Genomic DNA, 14,958 nt, shown 5'->3' on the forward strand with positions numbered 1-14,958 from the left:
TCTAAATGAATGACTATTTCCCTCAACGTGGCCAAAAGTATTCCACCTTTTTTTCGCATATAATTTGATTTTTTTCTTCAAAAAGGATCTGTTAGAGGTGTAAGTGACGGTAAATGCTTTGATTCTTTCTCCTTTTCCTTTGTGATATGGCTTAGTTCAAAGAATTAGCAAGCAAAAACACTTTATTTTATTGATATATTGAATGAATTTAAGGGTTTTGATTGATTTACATTACTTGTATTGAGTAATATTGTATATCATATGTCTCAAGTTTTTGCCTCTAGCTTTTTGAAAAACTAATATATAAAAATCTAATTATTGTATTTGAGCATATATTTTTAGGTTTAGTCTCACCATAAATGCGACAGGGATTCATATAAAAGTGTGAGTATAAAAAAATGATGCTCTAACTATATAAAAATAAATAAAACTAAAAATACATTATGGAGCAAGATTCATTATAGTGTTTAAAGATGTTTTTTTAACATTCAAAATACAAGTAAACGAATAACAAATCAAGGGGCAATTTTTTTTTTCATGGAGTTTAATTGGTATTATCATATTCAATAAAGATGAATTGGTTTTTTTATATTTTTTTTCTTTGCAAAATAAAATTATTAATTTACCATTTAAATAAAAAAAATATTGGAGACAAGAGGTGTTTTGGCTTTTTATCTTTTTTTTTTCACAATATAATTACTTAATTACTCTTGACGTTTTATTTCCTTGAACTTATTTTTAAGGATGTTTTTGTCATTTTATTATGATTTTTTTTTTGTAATTATCAAATATACTCAGGGGTAATTACATCTTTTTACATACATAAAAGATATTTAAAAATAAAAATTGGTTGGTGTGTGTAATATATGCACTAAAAAATGAGAAGAGCATGTGCCTTTCATGAGGATTTCTCTACTGACCATACACCACCTTTCACGGTGGAGTTGAAAGCGGAGCACCGAGGGTTGTTAGTGGTTGGGTTTATGTTAGGGATAGACTGATAACGTGGCTCCGATAGACTTTTTCTCTTTTTCTTTCTCTTTTATGTCTCTTTTTCATGGTAAAATACAAAAGCTCTCTCTCTCTCTCTCTCTTTCTATACATAATTCTATTGTTATTCTTTTAATTGTTATTTTATACATGATTCTATTGTTATTCTTTTAATTGTTATTTATTTTATTTTTTTATATGTATTTTGTAAATTAATTTTTTTCTTCAATTTATCCCTCATAACTTGATTTCATTTAATTTTTATATCAAGTTTAGTTCTCATTTTTTTAATTATAATTTATTTTTTTATAATTTTTATAATTGAATTTTAATTTTAATTAAATCCCTCAACATTTGATTTTGATTTATTTTATGTCAAACTTGGTTCCCTTTCTTTTTAGTACTATTTATTTTGTTTTATTGTTTTTTTTCTCAATTTCATCCTTCATTGTTTTATGATTGAAAATTTTACTTAGTTATTATTTTTTTTTGTTTTACATTATGTGGGGTTAGTCTTGGGTTCATGATCAAGATCGTGAGTTTAGAATATTAACATAGATTGACTTCAGTTGTTTTTAAAAGTCTCAATTAAATTTGACATTTTCTAATCTCATTATTCAATATTTAATTTATTATTAATTATTTTTCATGTTTTTTTATTTTTTTATAGAATTATCTCAATTTTATACTTATAATTATAGGGTTAGTGAAATAACTTGTGTTAACTCAAATATTTTTTTATGTTATTAAAATTATATAAATTTATTGAACTCAATTAAATCAATAAACCAAATCTTTGTATATTTGAAAATTTTTACGTCACCTCAACATTTATTTTATACTGTGAAGAAAAAAAGAAGAGTTATCCTAGACATAGCATGGGACACCTATCATGCACTAAACTATACAATACGCACGCCAAATATGTGGCTTACATCAAATAAAAAAATCATTGGGATTAACAACAGATTAATCACTAATTTATAAACCACTTCTCAATTCGATTCCCGGGTCATATTTTACTCTTCTGTTAGATCCCCTGTTAAATTTATAAATGTTTCACATTGAAATCACCGACCTCAAGCAATAAAACAATAATTTTTTAAGATAACTTGAAGTTTTTTTAATAAAAAAATTACCATGATTTTATATTAAAGTACTTCTATTTAGTATCTTTTAAAAGATTAGAAATCCAACTGATTAAAAATATAATTTAAGGACTCAAATGAAAAAAAAGAAGCAATAAGTTGGGAGTGGTATGAATTATAATTATTAAACCTAGTCTAATTAATTGGATGATTTAGCTATTGCAGTAAGCCTGATTTTAGAAAAAGATAATTTGGAGTCAACTCTCGGTTTAACCTGGTTTATTAAATTAAAATTCAATTTTTTTTTTAAATCTTTAAATTAATGTTTTTATTCTTTTAAAATAATTTTATTTTAAATTGAACTACGTGCATGACCAATTAGAGTAAACTTCCACGTGCATTAACATTTAGAGTTTATTTGACTTTTGTTGTGTTGTGTTGTAAAATTAAACTTACCAGATTATTTTTAATGAATTGTTATGATATACTATTAGTAAAATAAACACTCATCTATAAGCATCACTTTCTGGCTTTTGAAATGAAGAACTCATATACTTTTAAATTGTTTTTTAAAACACTCCTTCATCATAAAAATCACATTTATTCTAATTTTTTAAATTTTAATCAAATATATCTCTAATGTTCTTCTTTAAATCAAAGCAAAGGAGTCAAACAAAGTCTTGTTATTGTCAGTCTCTTGACACGCTGTGATAAGTGGTGGCCAAAGTTGTAGCGTATTTGGATTTTTTTTATCATCCACGGTCGATGGTGAGTCTTGGCTTTATCGACGCCTGGTCTGATTAATTGACTAGAGTTGCAACGTGGACCAATAAAAGCAGATAGAGTCCGGCAATAGCTAAAAGCTAAGAGAAAGTCTCGAGCGAGATTGGAAAAAATATACCAGACTCGAATGGCTTCACGACAATAAAATTCACCTAAATTCTATTTTAAAATAAAAAAAATACTCAATTATCCATTATCTATTCTATTCAACCTATTTAACTTTAATTAATACGTTTTAACTATCATTAATTCTATAAAAAATAATTTTCTTTAAATTTTCAACTTAACAATGAAATTAACAAGATATAATTAATAATCATTAAATTTCTCATTATTACTTCAACTACAGCACATCTAAATTACAAGATTAAATACAAAATGCTGTAAATTATAGCACATCTAATTTATATGCTGAAATATAAACTAAGCAAATCTCATTTATGCTAGACCTGGGCTTAAATTAATTAGAAAAATAAAAATTATAAACTAAATAGAAAGAATAAAAACACCATAATTTTTTCAAAAAGTAACAAATAAATACAAACACATATTTTCTCCTGAAAATCCTGCAGCATCATATATTTTTGGAAATTGTACTTTCGACTTATAAATGGAATTATCTTTCTCCGTACAAATTATTATTATTTTTTATGTGGTAAGTCTCCGTACAAATTATTCACTAAACTGAGTAGTGGCTTTTTCTGATCCTCAACAGTCAAAAAAAGCTTGAAACAAGTTGTATGGTGGTCGTGTGTTCAACGGTAAAGCCAAAAAGGGGAAACTTGACTGCAGAAGTATCTATCTGTCTCCTTTCGATCTCTAGCAATCGCGCAGTTCAACGAAGGTTTCGCGCGGCTTGTCGACATCAGTACTTTTATATAAATTCTCAGATTCTCGAAAATGATATTTCTTTCACTAGACTTGTTCTTTACTGCTACGAATCTCCTTGTTTCTTCATCAACTGATCGTCGATGGACCGTAAAACTTTGTCTGCGACCTTGAAGGATGCTAATAGTAAGTACATAGAAGATTAATATTGTTGCTTATTTTCTACATTTATTTCTTTTTTTATTTTTTCGCGTTGGTACTTGTTGTTTCTTGTTCAGTCCAGATCTGAGATATTTCAAGCTCAACTTGAGCCTGCAACTTCAAACTACGTCTGTTTTATTGAGATTATTCCCAACTTTATGCCCTAGTTTGTACCTGTCCCTTCGTGGCAAAGTGATATTTTTAGTGCAAAGAGGATCGAATGGTTTGTCATAATTAGATTCTTTTTTTTTTTCCCGGGAGAAGGTCCTAAATTTTTATTACAACTGAAGAGTTTGATGTGAAGATAAAACTTAGCGATTGATCAAATATGGAAATACGATAAACGTAGTAAAACATCACTCAATTCTTCTTTCTCTTTCCATAGAACCACAAGTTACTAGTTGGCTGATAAAAAAGGATGTTGGGTCTGTACAATTACAACATGGATTAAGCTGATCACTACTGTAAGATTGAAGAATTAACTTGGCCTCCTCCTTTATGGGCAAATAGAGGTTGAATCCCTTGAAGGGATTTGAACCCCCATCCTTCTCCTTGATTGGGGGAGGTTGGTATTAGCCCACCTAAAAGCCCATTGGTTGAGAGGTGGATAATTGCATTATTATGCTTAATGTGCGCTCTTTATTTATTTATTTTTATTAATATTCTAGTTAATTTTCAAGGGATTCAATCCCGTCTCTCTTTTATGCGTTGAGATTAGTTTTGTTTCTCTGTGGCTTTTTGATGGTAGCTATTGATGTCTATGGCATTCAAGTTCCTCATATATTGTCTTGATACTCTCTTCATTCAAGTTCCTCATGCATCTGTCTATTATTATTTTACTGTTATTATTATTTGTGTCTTTGTTATTCTTTTCTGTTCCTTACTCAAATCGTTTTCCAGATCAGAAAGTGAAAAAGAGAAAAAACAGAGAGCGTACGAAATGTGCAAAGGTAAACAACAAATGTTCATATTAATCAAAGCTCTTGATTGAGGAGCAAAAGCACCTCCTTTTTTTCCCTTGCTTTCATGATACTTTGATTTGACAGAAAACGAAGATGACTCAGCATTCCTTAAGTGCTATTGGTGAGGAAATTAAGGAGACCGAGCATGAAAATGATTCCATGCTTCAGATGCTGCAACGAAAGCAGCTTGAGATCAAACAGCAGAAAGCTGACTTCTGTGATTCGCAAAACAAAATAATCACTGCACATGAAAACTGTGTAGGTGCATTTTTGCAAGAGCCATTATTCCAATACCTCATGGTGAGTTTCTCTCCGTCTTCCTTTTAATTTCTCCACTTATTTTGTTAAGTAGAGAACAATGTGCTTTAGAATATGTGGAGTAAATGGAATTTTAGACAGATGAAGTTTAATTGTGGTGAAAATGTGCTTTAGCACTTGCTTTATCTTCCCCGTAATCTAGTTATAATTAAGATGCTTAATTACTGGTTTTGAAGATATTGGACTACTTTTGTAAAGTGGAAGGATTTTTGTTGGTGTATAGTATTAGAAAATAAAATAAATCATATTTTAGAATCTTATCTAATAGCTTAAATTTTTAGATTGAAATGATTCTTTAACATGGTATCAGAGTTTTGTTGATCAAGTAGTCACGAGTTCGAATTTTACTACCTCTATTTTATTTGATAAAAATTAAGCATAAGATAACGTGAGTTTGTGTAAGTTTTAAACCCAAAAGATTTTCATTTAAGGGGGTGTGTTATAAAACAATATAAATCATATTTTGAGACCTCATTTAATAATTTAAGTTTTTAAATTAAGATGATTTTTTGACACATAATAAAAAGGGGCTGTTTTCAAAACATATAGTGATCGACAAGTTAATTATTTTATCATTTATTTGAATTCAATAACCATGATTTATCATGTGAAAACACACTCCCATTCCGTGCTTCTTTTAAGAAGCTAGAAAAAAAGCTCGAGTTGATAATGTAGAAGAGCCTTTTCACATTGGTGTTGTACTGTCAGTGATTTGGAATATTAATTCTCTACAAATTCGATGAAGGGGGATGATTACCTTATAAAAAAGGTGATTTTGACTAATACCAGGACCAAGTATTTAATCCTTTATATTAATCATAATAAATCACTTCCGATAATTCCTTGTATGACCATGTTGTAAGATTTGTAATTGATTTGCGATATTTAGTTAATTGAGGATTTATGAATGATTTTTATTTATTTACTTTCATTGTTATAATTGTAACATTATGTCGTTTGAAATTTATCTTTTAGGGTCTTATGCTAAATTGAAGCACATAGAGTTCTTGAGCTACAATAAATATATATAAAAGAAATTGTCAAAGCATGATAAATATGTTAGATATTAGTTGAAATTTTAGTCTAAGTATGAGTTTTTGATAAAAAAATGATAAAAAAGAATTTGTGTCTATAATCCTTATTGAACTAGTCTATTATAATTTTTTTTTATTAGATTATGATAGCTAAATGCTGTAATCTTTCTATAAATAAGGTCTGTGTATTCAGAATTTAAAAAGTGTTAAACCAATTAATAAAAGATTGGGAGATTAAATATTTACATGCTTAATGTTTTTAATAATTGGTATCAGCAATTGATATCAAAGCTTGGAAGAAAATGAGAAAAGCCTGAAAGGTTAAATGCTTATTGTTTAGTGTTTTAAACCATTGGTATAAGAGCTTTTCAACAGGAAGTTCCCATCAATTTTTTAGTTATATGTTAATTTTTTTTAACAGTGAGGAAAATTTTACAAAAAGAATCAAAGAATCTGCTTAAAAAAAGGCAGGAGACGAAGAACTGAGCCAAATCTAATGAGTTTTCTTATAAAAAAAAAGAGTTGACCAATTATAAAGGGATAATTTCTTATTTAAAGGGTATTTTAGTAACCATAAAGGAAAACGAAATAAAACAAAATCTCAAAAAATGAACTTACTGGTCAGTGAGAATTTAGACAAAACTCATTCTTTATTACCATCTATGTTAGGATATATGTATATTATTGAATTTAGTTCCAACTTCTTTTAATTTATTGCATTTATGGATAATGCTGTGATCTCTCTCCTACAGGCGGGATCTAACCAGCTAGAAATTGCGCAACGTGTTATGTTTTCTCCAAATGCCAATTCGGATGGTAGGGTTCCATCCGAGGATGGCATCGTTGAATTGAAACATCGTTCTAAGATTTCGTTTAAGCAGATTGAAGTTTTATGCAAAATCTTGACAGGATAAGAAGCTTGAAAGGTACCATCCATTGTTTTTTCGCTTAAAACTATTATCGAGCGTGCATTTTATTCCAAAAGTTGAACTTGCGTGATGTCATTTATGCATGCGAGTATATTTATATGTTTTTAGTGGTGATTTAAGTTCAAAATTGTTTAGTAGTAAACTGCAGAGTGAGAGATTGTAGTCTTCAATCTGTGAAGATCATTAAAAAAACGAATTTAATGCTCAGAACCAATCTCCTAACTATATATTGTAGACTTTCCGAATCTGTAGAACCTCCTCTCATATTTTGCATCTTGGTGACTTTGGATCAACATTCCAGGTCCCATTCCGTGTGTCTCATTCTTGATCTTGACAAGCTAATTCATTTTTGTCCAACGAATCTTAGTCCACTCTTGGTTTATCAAGGTGGATTCAAATCCTCCCAGGTCATGTTCTTTGAATATAAACGTTGATTTTCGGTTAGAATTTCTATTCATGCTAGGTAATTGGTTTTTAATATGTTTAGTTTTGTATCGTTGTATAAAATCCCAACTATTGAATTGTTGATTTTGAATTCTAAAATCTAGATTAATAAACATGTTATATCTTCTTTGTTCTCATTTTTTTTTCCTTCTAGATCCTTAATTTTTGATATGGTATTTGAGAAACATGGTTTTTTTTAACAATTATCCGTGTTGAAAGCAAACTAGATTTTGATTATGAAAAATAGAGGAATTGGTTTACCAGTTAAGAACCGGTCGACTGGCTAGAATAAGTTGAATCGGTCAACCGGTTCAGTCAGTATAATACTTTTCCTCTTCATATTAGGATTTTTTAATATTATTTTAATTTTTTAATTATCTAGGATTTTATGCCTATAAAAAGTCTTATAATTCAGCATTATAGATAAGTACAAAAGGAGAGAGAATGACTAAGAGGAGCTTAAAAAGATATACTTAATAAAAGTATATCTTCCTCTTAATCTTCTTGTTCTTGAGTTTTTGACTTTGCAATATTGTTTTTGATCTTTTACAACACTTATCTTCCTTTCAACTAGTTGTATCAGAGCTAGTTTTGGTTATTTAACATTGTGAATCGAAACATCTCAATTCAATGTCCTAAGTTGACAAAAGATAACTATGAAATTTGGTATATTCGAGTTAAGTTACAAAGATGTATGAGAGATGGTTGAAAAAGATTTTGAAGAGTCTATAGATGGAGTAATGTTGACTTCATTCTAAAGGGAGGTCGTGTAAAAGGCATGAAAGAAGGATTAACAAGCACTAACAATCATTTACTAATATCTAAATTGTGCTACTTTTGAGAGTGGCCAATATAACCAATGCCAAACAAGCATGTGAAGTTTTTCAAGAATCAAACCAAGGAGCAGATAATGTGATAAAGTTACATCTACAAAAGCTAAGTGATGATTTTGAAAAGTTACATATGCTAGAATCAAAGAATATTTCATAATATTTTGGAAGAGTTTGACCATATACAATCAAATGAAGAGAGTGAGGAAATGATGGAAGAGACTTGTGGTAGACAAGATCATACGCTCGCTACAAAAGAAGTTTCATTATATAGTGGTCGCGATAGAGGAGTTGCAAAATATGAATTTTTTTTTCAATTCAATGTCTCATGGGAAAATTATAAGCTCATAAGGAAAGAGTCAATGAGATTCAAGAACATGTGAGTGCAAAAGCATTTGTTTTAAAGCAAGATGTTTCTGGATATTCCCGAAGGAGTAAAGGACATGAAAAAAGCAAAGGAAAAGGAGAGGTAAATTTGGAAAAGGAGGTTGTGGCAGCCTCATAGGTTAACTAGTCAAAAGTAAATACTCTGGTTGAGTGTAGAGTAAAGATGTCAAAGAATAATATAGGAGAGAAGATGAACTCTACAAGATTCAAGAGTTTAGTTGGGAGTTTAAGATATTTAACATGTAATTGTTCAAATATTCTTTTTAATTTTTTCTTTTTAATCTTTTTAAAGTAGGACTTGTAAGTACATTTATGGAGACACCAACTATGACACATTTCAGAGCATCAAAGCGAATTATTCGGTATATCGAAGGTATTGTTGATTTTGACTTGTTTTATAGTTGTTCTAATAACTTTGAACTTGTGGGTTATAGTGATAGTGATTGGACTGGAGATATAAATGATAAAAAGAGCACCACGGGTTTTTTTTTCTTTTTACATAGGAGACACAACATTCACATGGAATTCAAAGAAATAATTTATAGTCACTTTGTTGATATGTGAAATTGAGCATGTAGCTACTACATTATGTGTTTGTCATTTTATATGGCTAAGAAAGAATTGTGAATGCCAACAAAGAAGCTTCCTGAAATTTATGTTGACAACTCATCAACTATTACATTAGTAAAGAATCTAGTATTTCATGATAGAAGTAAGTATATTGACACAAAATTTCATTACCTATGAGATTGCATTGCAAATAAGGAAATTGAAATCAAGTATGTGAAGACACAAGATCAAGTTGTGGTTATATTCATAAAACCCCTCAAATATGATTTTTTTTTTTCAAGATGAGAGATATATTGGGAGTTATGAAGAAATCAAGTTTAAAGAGAAGTGAAAGTAAACCAGGTTTCGGTTCTGAAAAACAGAAGAACCAGTCTATCGGTTGAGAACCTCTTGACTTGCTGGAATAAGCTGAATTGGTTGATCAATTCAATCGGTAGAATCCTATTCCTATTCATATCAGGATTTTCTTATATTAGTCTAATTCATTGATTGTCTAGGACTTTATGCTTATGAAAAGACTTCTAATTCAGTGCTATAAACAAATACAAAAGGAGAGAGGATAACTAAGAGAGCTGATAGAGAAACATTTAATAAAAATATACCTTCCTCACAATCTTCTTCTTGTTCTTGAATTTTTGACTTTGCATTAATGTTTTTGATATTATACCACACCTATCTTTGTTCCAACACTTTGATCCAACAAATTAAATAAATTACCCCCCACACTTTATCTTTATCCATACACAAATACTCAACATAGTCACTTTCCTCTTTGATCTATTCTTTGTACTCCTTTGTAACTGATTCCGTAAGAGTCTACTCATGAGTTTCTTCTACTGCTAGAGCCACACCTTCGTTTGGTATATCTTTTGTTGGTTCTTTCATAACCTCCTTGGTTAGGCTCCTCCTTTGTTTCAATGATCAAAGCACATATGGTGGTTGGAAGTGGCTCCTCCGGTAGCAATGGCGAAGGGGGACAAATATGAAGCAGAAGAAGATTGTGTTTTGTGGTAAAAAGTTTTGCAATCGACCCCTAGATTATTACTGTCTAGTTTGCCGTTATTGATATCTTAGGCAATTAACCCCAAGATTGCGGATGTCTAGTTTGTCTTCTTGATGAAGACTTTTTAGAGTGCGATGATTTCTCCCCTGTAGGTTAAAACCAGTTGATTGATGTCGCATTTTGCCAAGATTTTAGGTTATTTATGTTACCGCCTTGCTTCGACAATTGATCCCCAGATTATTGTCATTCAGTTTGTCGTTGATGTTTTCAACAATCAACCCATGGATTGTTGCTATCCAGTTTGTCATTGATACTTTTAGCAATTGATCCCTGCATGTTCTATTTTTCCATTCTTACTTCTTCATCAATCAACTCCTAGATAATGTTATCAAATTTCTTATTGATATTTTATTTTTGATAATGAAAGTAGTGATATATTGTACAGCTCTCTTAGCAAGTTGGGCAAATAAGATATCCATGCACCAACTTAGAAGAGTGTTAGAATGAGTTGCCAAATATTGTAAGGATGTGAATTCCATATATTAGAAATACTAGATAACCATAAACTTTGATTCTAATCTAAAGATCAACATGTAATTAAGACCTAATTACTACCATGCAACCTCTAAATTTTATTCCTTTGAATCAATAAAATAAGTTCTTTCCATAGATGTAGTGTCTATATTAAACTGTGAATTTACAACCTTACCTGCTATACTTAATTAATTCTCCTTCTTTTCTTTGTATTTTTTTTTAATTCTAGATCATTAATTTTTTACACAAATAGCACAAAGCAGGAGAGCTATTAGCGTTCAATTTTGCTAGTTAGATTGTGCCAAATTGGTAATTGGTTGACGATTCCATTCGTGTGATTGATTTATAAATCTTAAGCTAATTTTATCATTGAATGGTAAAGATATAAGGTAATCTGGAACCATAACTACGCTATATTTTTTAATAAAATTTATTGTGCCAATATCTACCCTAAAAAAAGACTTGTAATCATTTAAATAGGTTTATCTCAATTTCAACCAAAAAAAGAATTCATCATCATAGAGATAAGTTAGAATTCAAAATCCAAATTAAATAGAAAAATAATAAAACTGGAAAAAAAGAAGAAGTTATCTTCTAGACGTGATTTAAAAACCATTTAGACTAGACTTTGGATGGTTATAGCAAGTCAGACCATCATAAAACGAAGCTTATAGATCTTATTAAGGTAAAATCTCAGTATGATTTAATAATCAAGTCAAAAGTTAAACGTATCTCTTTATCATTACACTCAACAAGAATTATGTTTTAAGATATTAAACAAATTGGTATCAAACTCAAGTTTGAGCAAACGAACTTAAAACTGTCTTATGCAATTTAATAATCAAATCAAAAGTTATCCGTATTTCTTTATCATTACACTCAACAAGAATTAATTGTGTTTTAAAATAGTAAACAAATTGGTATCAAACTTAAGTTTGAGCAAACGAACTTAAAACTGTCTTTATATTGGAATTTTAGGTCGAAGACAATTCAAATGTTTATGAGTTGAATTGAGGCTTGGATATTTTCTACTCATGAGTTTGTGCTGTCATGTGTTTTGGGTTCGACATCAATAAACTTTGTTAACTTGCTATTTGCTAGTTGTTGCGTCGACTTGTGTTGTGCCCCTTTAGTCTACCAAAGTTTCGTACGTAGAAACTTGGAGTAAAATGTTGTTGGTTGATTTTTCACTTTGTTGATATCGATGTGCTCTTTAGATAAATGGACAAGCTTTGCTGCATGTTATCAAATAACATTTTATATTAACTCGTAACATATTTTCTGGAATGAAGTTCTTTTGGACTTGAAATTTGTGTGTATATTTATAAGCAAAAACTTAAGAGATAGATTGAAACTTGTTTGAATTCATTATCATATATATTGAATGTTTTTAATTTAATCATGAGAATGAGAATAAAAAGATTTGAATTTATAATTATTTGGTTATTAAAACTATAATACTATATCAAAAAATTATTTCATTTTAAATATTTAAATTGTTAGGAGAGGTTGTAGAATGGTTGCATACTAACTCTCTAACGTTTCATTTTAGTATATCTAATGTTCCCATCTCCTACACTAGTTCTTCTGTGTTGCCGATGTATGAATTATGCTCCTACGTATTAGATTTGTCCTCCATTGATCATTCCTTCAAGATGTATTTTTTTCCTAGAAAACAGCAGGCTTTCCTGCTGTTACTTGAAGCTATACGGTTTTTGTCCATATTATATATTTCTTCACTTATCGTTCATTGCAATTAACCATACCAAAACAACTTAATCCTAAATTTTCAAGAATTTTCAGAGAACATAATGATGGGTTTTATATTTTTAGTAACACAACTCGGAGTGATAGTTATCTGGCATTAAGTACCATGCATCATGTCCAACTTCCTTAGAAATTTAATATAAAAATATTCTTGAAATCTTGTCTCCTAACTTGAATTTTTTAATTGATATAATTTTTTGATATGATATTAAAACTTTCAAAACTAATATGTTATGAGTCAATGTCTTTTTTCTACCTATACTAAAAGTCCCTACCTTGTGTTAAAATCAATTTGTAAATTAATTTTGTTATATCCTATACTATTTTAAGAAGCTCTCAAACTTAAATAACCCAAACCAAGAGATCATGAAGATCAAAACTAAACTTCTTTTATTGTAACAAATTTTAGTGAATGATATGCTACATTACTTAATGTGAGTCAAAGCATCAATCTTTTTTCATGCTTCCGTGTTTCCTTCGTTTTGCTTGTGAAATTAAAATCTATTTAAGGGTTTCCTATTTAATAACGATGCTTATGATCATGCAGGAGATTTGCTGAGGCATCCGGAATCCGGAATGAAGATGGCGGTTGTTTGCTGCCCGGATCGACGATATGTTTCCCGCCTTTCCCCTTATTATATCTTCAGTCAATTCATGTGATGAAACATGACATCCCAAATAATGAATTTCCCATTCTGTTGTTGAATCTCGTCGCTCTGTGGAAGACAGGACTTGTAAACTTTGAGTGCATTTACATTTGCGTAGCTTATTATTATGTTTGAATTGGTTTTTATCTTTTTTTTACTTGCAGGTCAATTGTTTTAGGAAAGATTATACTTGTTGGTTGTGCAAAAAATCATATCAGTTATTTAATTTGTTTTTTTTATTCAGTCTCCAATCTTTTATTTGTAATTTTTTCTATTTATATTAATTATTTCTAATTGAATTTTATTTTTTATTTCATTTTTGATCATTTGATTTTTAAAATTTATTTTTGATTCTTATTTTTTTAATTATTATTTGTTTTTTTAATTATTTTCTTGATTGATTTATATTTTTACAATTCCACCTCTGGGAATTTATTTTCATTTAATTTTGTGTCAAATTTAGTTATGCTTCTTTTAATTGTTATTTTTTAATTAATTTTTTAATGAATTGATTTTTTACAATTTCATTGCTGAATATTTAATTTCATTTGATTTTTTTAGTGAAATTTGGAGATTCTTTATTGGCAAAATCAATAACTTTTAATAGGGGGTTATAATAAAATATTAGGCTTGATATTTTATTAAATATATATGTATTTGAACTCAACATGTATCTGAACTCAACATGTATCTGAACTAAAAAATATTGAGTATAATATTTTACTAAATCCATATACATTTAACTCATAACTTAACAAAAAAAGATTGGATTTAACACCTTGTCAGGATCTTGTATACCTAGACTTAATGTGTAGTTAAACAAAAAAATAGTAGGTTTTTAAATAAACCAAGCTTAAATATGTTGAGTTGTTATCCTATATTTTAATCATAGGCTTTTAAGCAAAGAAATCAAAAATAAATTGATCCATCAATAATATTCTATACATCAACATTTTTCGAATAATTATGTATGAAACTAATCTTGGTTGGTTTTTTTCCTTTCCTTTGGTTGATAGTAAATTAATGAATAGTAGTAGCACCTGTTAAAGGAATACAAACAAATAGAGACTATCCAGCGGTGACGATAATTATGTTATAATTAATGCTAATTATTAAAAGAAAATGATAACTAAGAGTAAATATCATTATTACTATTTAACTTGTAATCTTGTATATTTTGCGTACTTTCGTAATTAGTTTAATATCAAAAGTCCTCAAAAGAGGATTTAATATATGAAATTATCTATTTCTAAAACAGTAATACGGAACATTAAATGATCCCATTAAAAGACATTTTTGGATCCACCATTTTAATTGGTAATTAATTAATTAATTAGAAAAAAAATATTTTATATGAATCAAAAAATCAACAAATTATAGGTGGAAGTTTTTAATTTCATGTTTTGATTGATATAAGTTAGGTACTTGGTCCCTATTCTCAACACACATGTGTTAGTAAGCACATAATTTAGGTTGCGTGATTTTGTAATGTGAAATGGTGCAGTTTATATTTGTCTTTGATTTAAGAATATTTAATTAATTAATAGACAATACAATACAATTGTGTATAAATCTTACTAAAAGATTTTTTTAAAAAAATCTCTATTAAAAAAAACTATAATTTATAATTTTTCTTAAATTCA

At 28.9% G+C, this 14,958-nt stretch overlaps 1 protein-coding gene across 5 annotated transcripts; it reads left to right on the top strand.

Annotated features, from left to right (window-relative positions):
- The first annotated feature begins 3,568 nt into the window (after positions 1 to 3,568).
- LOC105124155 (uncharacterized) lies at positions 3,569 to 13,465 on the top strand. 5 transcript variants are annotated; one of them, XR_842009.1, is made up of 6 exons: positions 3,569 to 3,875; positions 4,791 to 4,840; positions 4,937 to 5,152; positions 6,957 to 7,130; positions 7,272 to 7,540; positions 13,216 to 13,465. XR_842009.1 is itself a non-coding variant. In XM_011024046.1 (5 exons), the coding sequence occupies exons 1-4, from the start codon at positions 3,833 to 3,835 to the stop codon at positions 7,116 to 7,118; spliced, it is 471 nt and encodes a 156-aa protein (XP_011022348.1). In that variant the 5' UTR covers positions 3,569 to 3,832; the 3' UTR covers positions 7,119 to 7,130; positions 13,216 to 13,465. The 5 variants fall into 5 exon arrangements, 4 of the variants coding, with proteins under 4 accessions (XP_011022348.1, XP_011022350.1, XP_011022349.1 ...); XM_011024046.1 differs by lacking the exon at positions 7,272 to 7,540; XM_011024048.1 differs by lacking the exons at positions 7,272 to 7,540; positions 13,216 to 13,465 and adding an exon at positions 9,087 to 9,106.
- Positions 13,466 to 14,958: the final 1,493 nt, after the last annotated feature.

Source organism: Populus euphratica, unplaced genomic scaffold, assembly GCF_000495115.2.
Source record: "Populus euphratica unplaced genomic scaffold, PopEup_1.0 scaffold4.1, whole genome shotgun sequence".
In the NCBI taxonomy this organism is placed as follows: domain Eukaryota; kingdom Viridiplantae; phylum Streptophyta; class Magnoliopsida; order Malpighiales; family Salicaceae; genus Populus; species Populus euphratica.

What these genes read in the sequence shown, in the direction of transcription:
- LOC105124155 (XM_011024046.1), top strand. Translation starts at nt 3,833, where the DNA reads ATGGACCGTAAAACTTTGTCTGCGACCTTGAAGGATGCTAATA. An exon ending in GACCTTGAAGGATGCTAATA is followed by an intron (nt 3,876 to 4,790) that starts GTAAGTACATAG and finishes ATCGTTTTCCAG; the next exon opens with ATCAGAAAGTGAAAAAGAGA. An exon ending in AGCGTACGAAATGTGCAAAG is followed by an intron (nt 4,841 to 4,936) that starts GTAAACAACAAA and finishes TTGATTTGACAG; the next exon opens with AAAACGAAGATGACTCAGCA.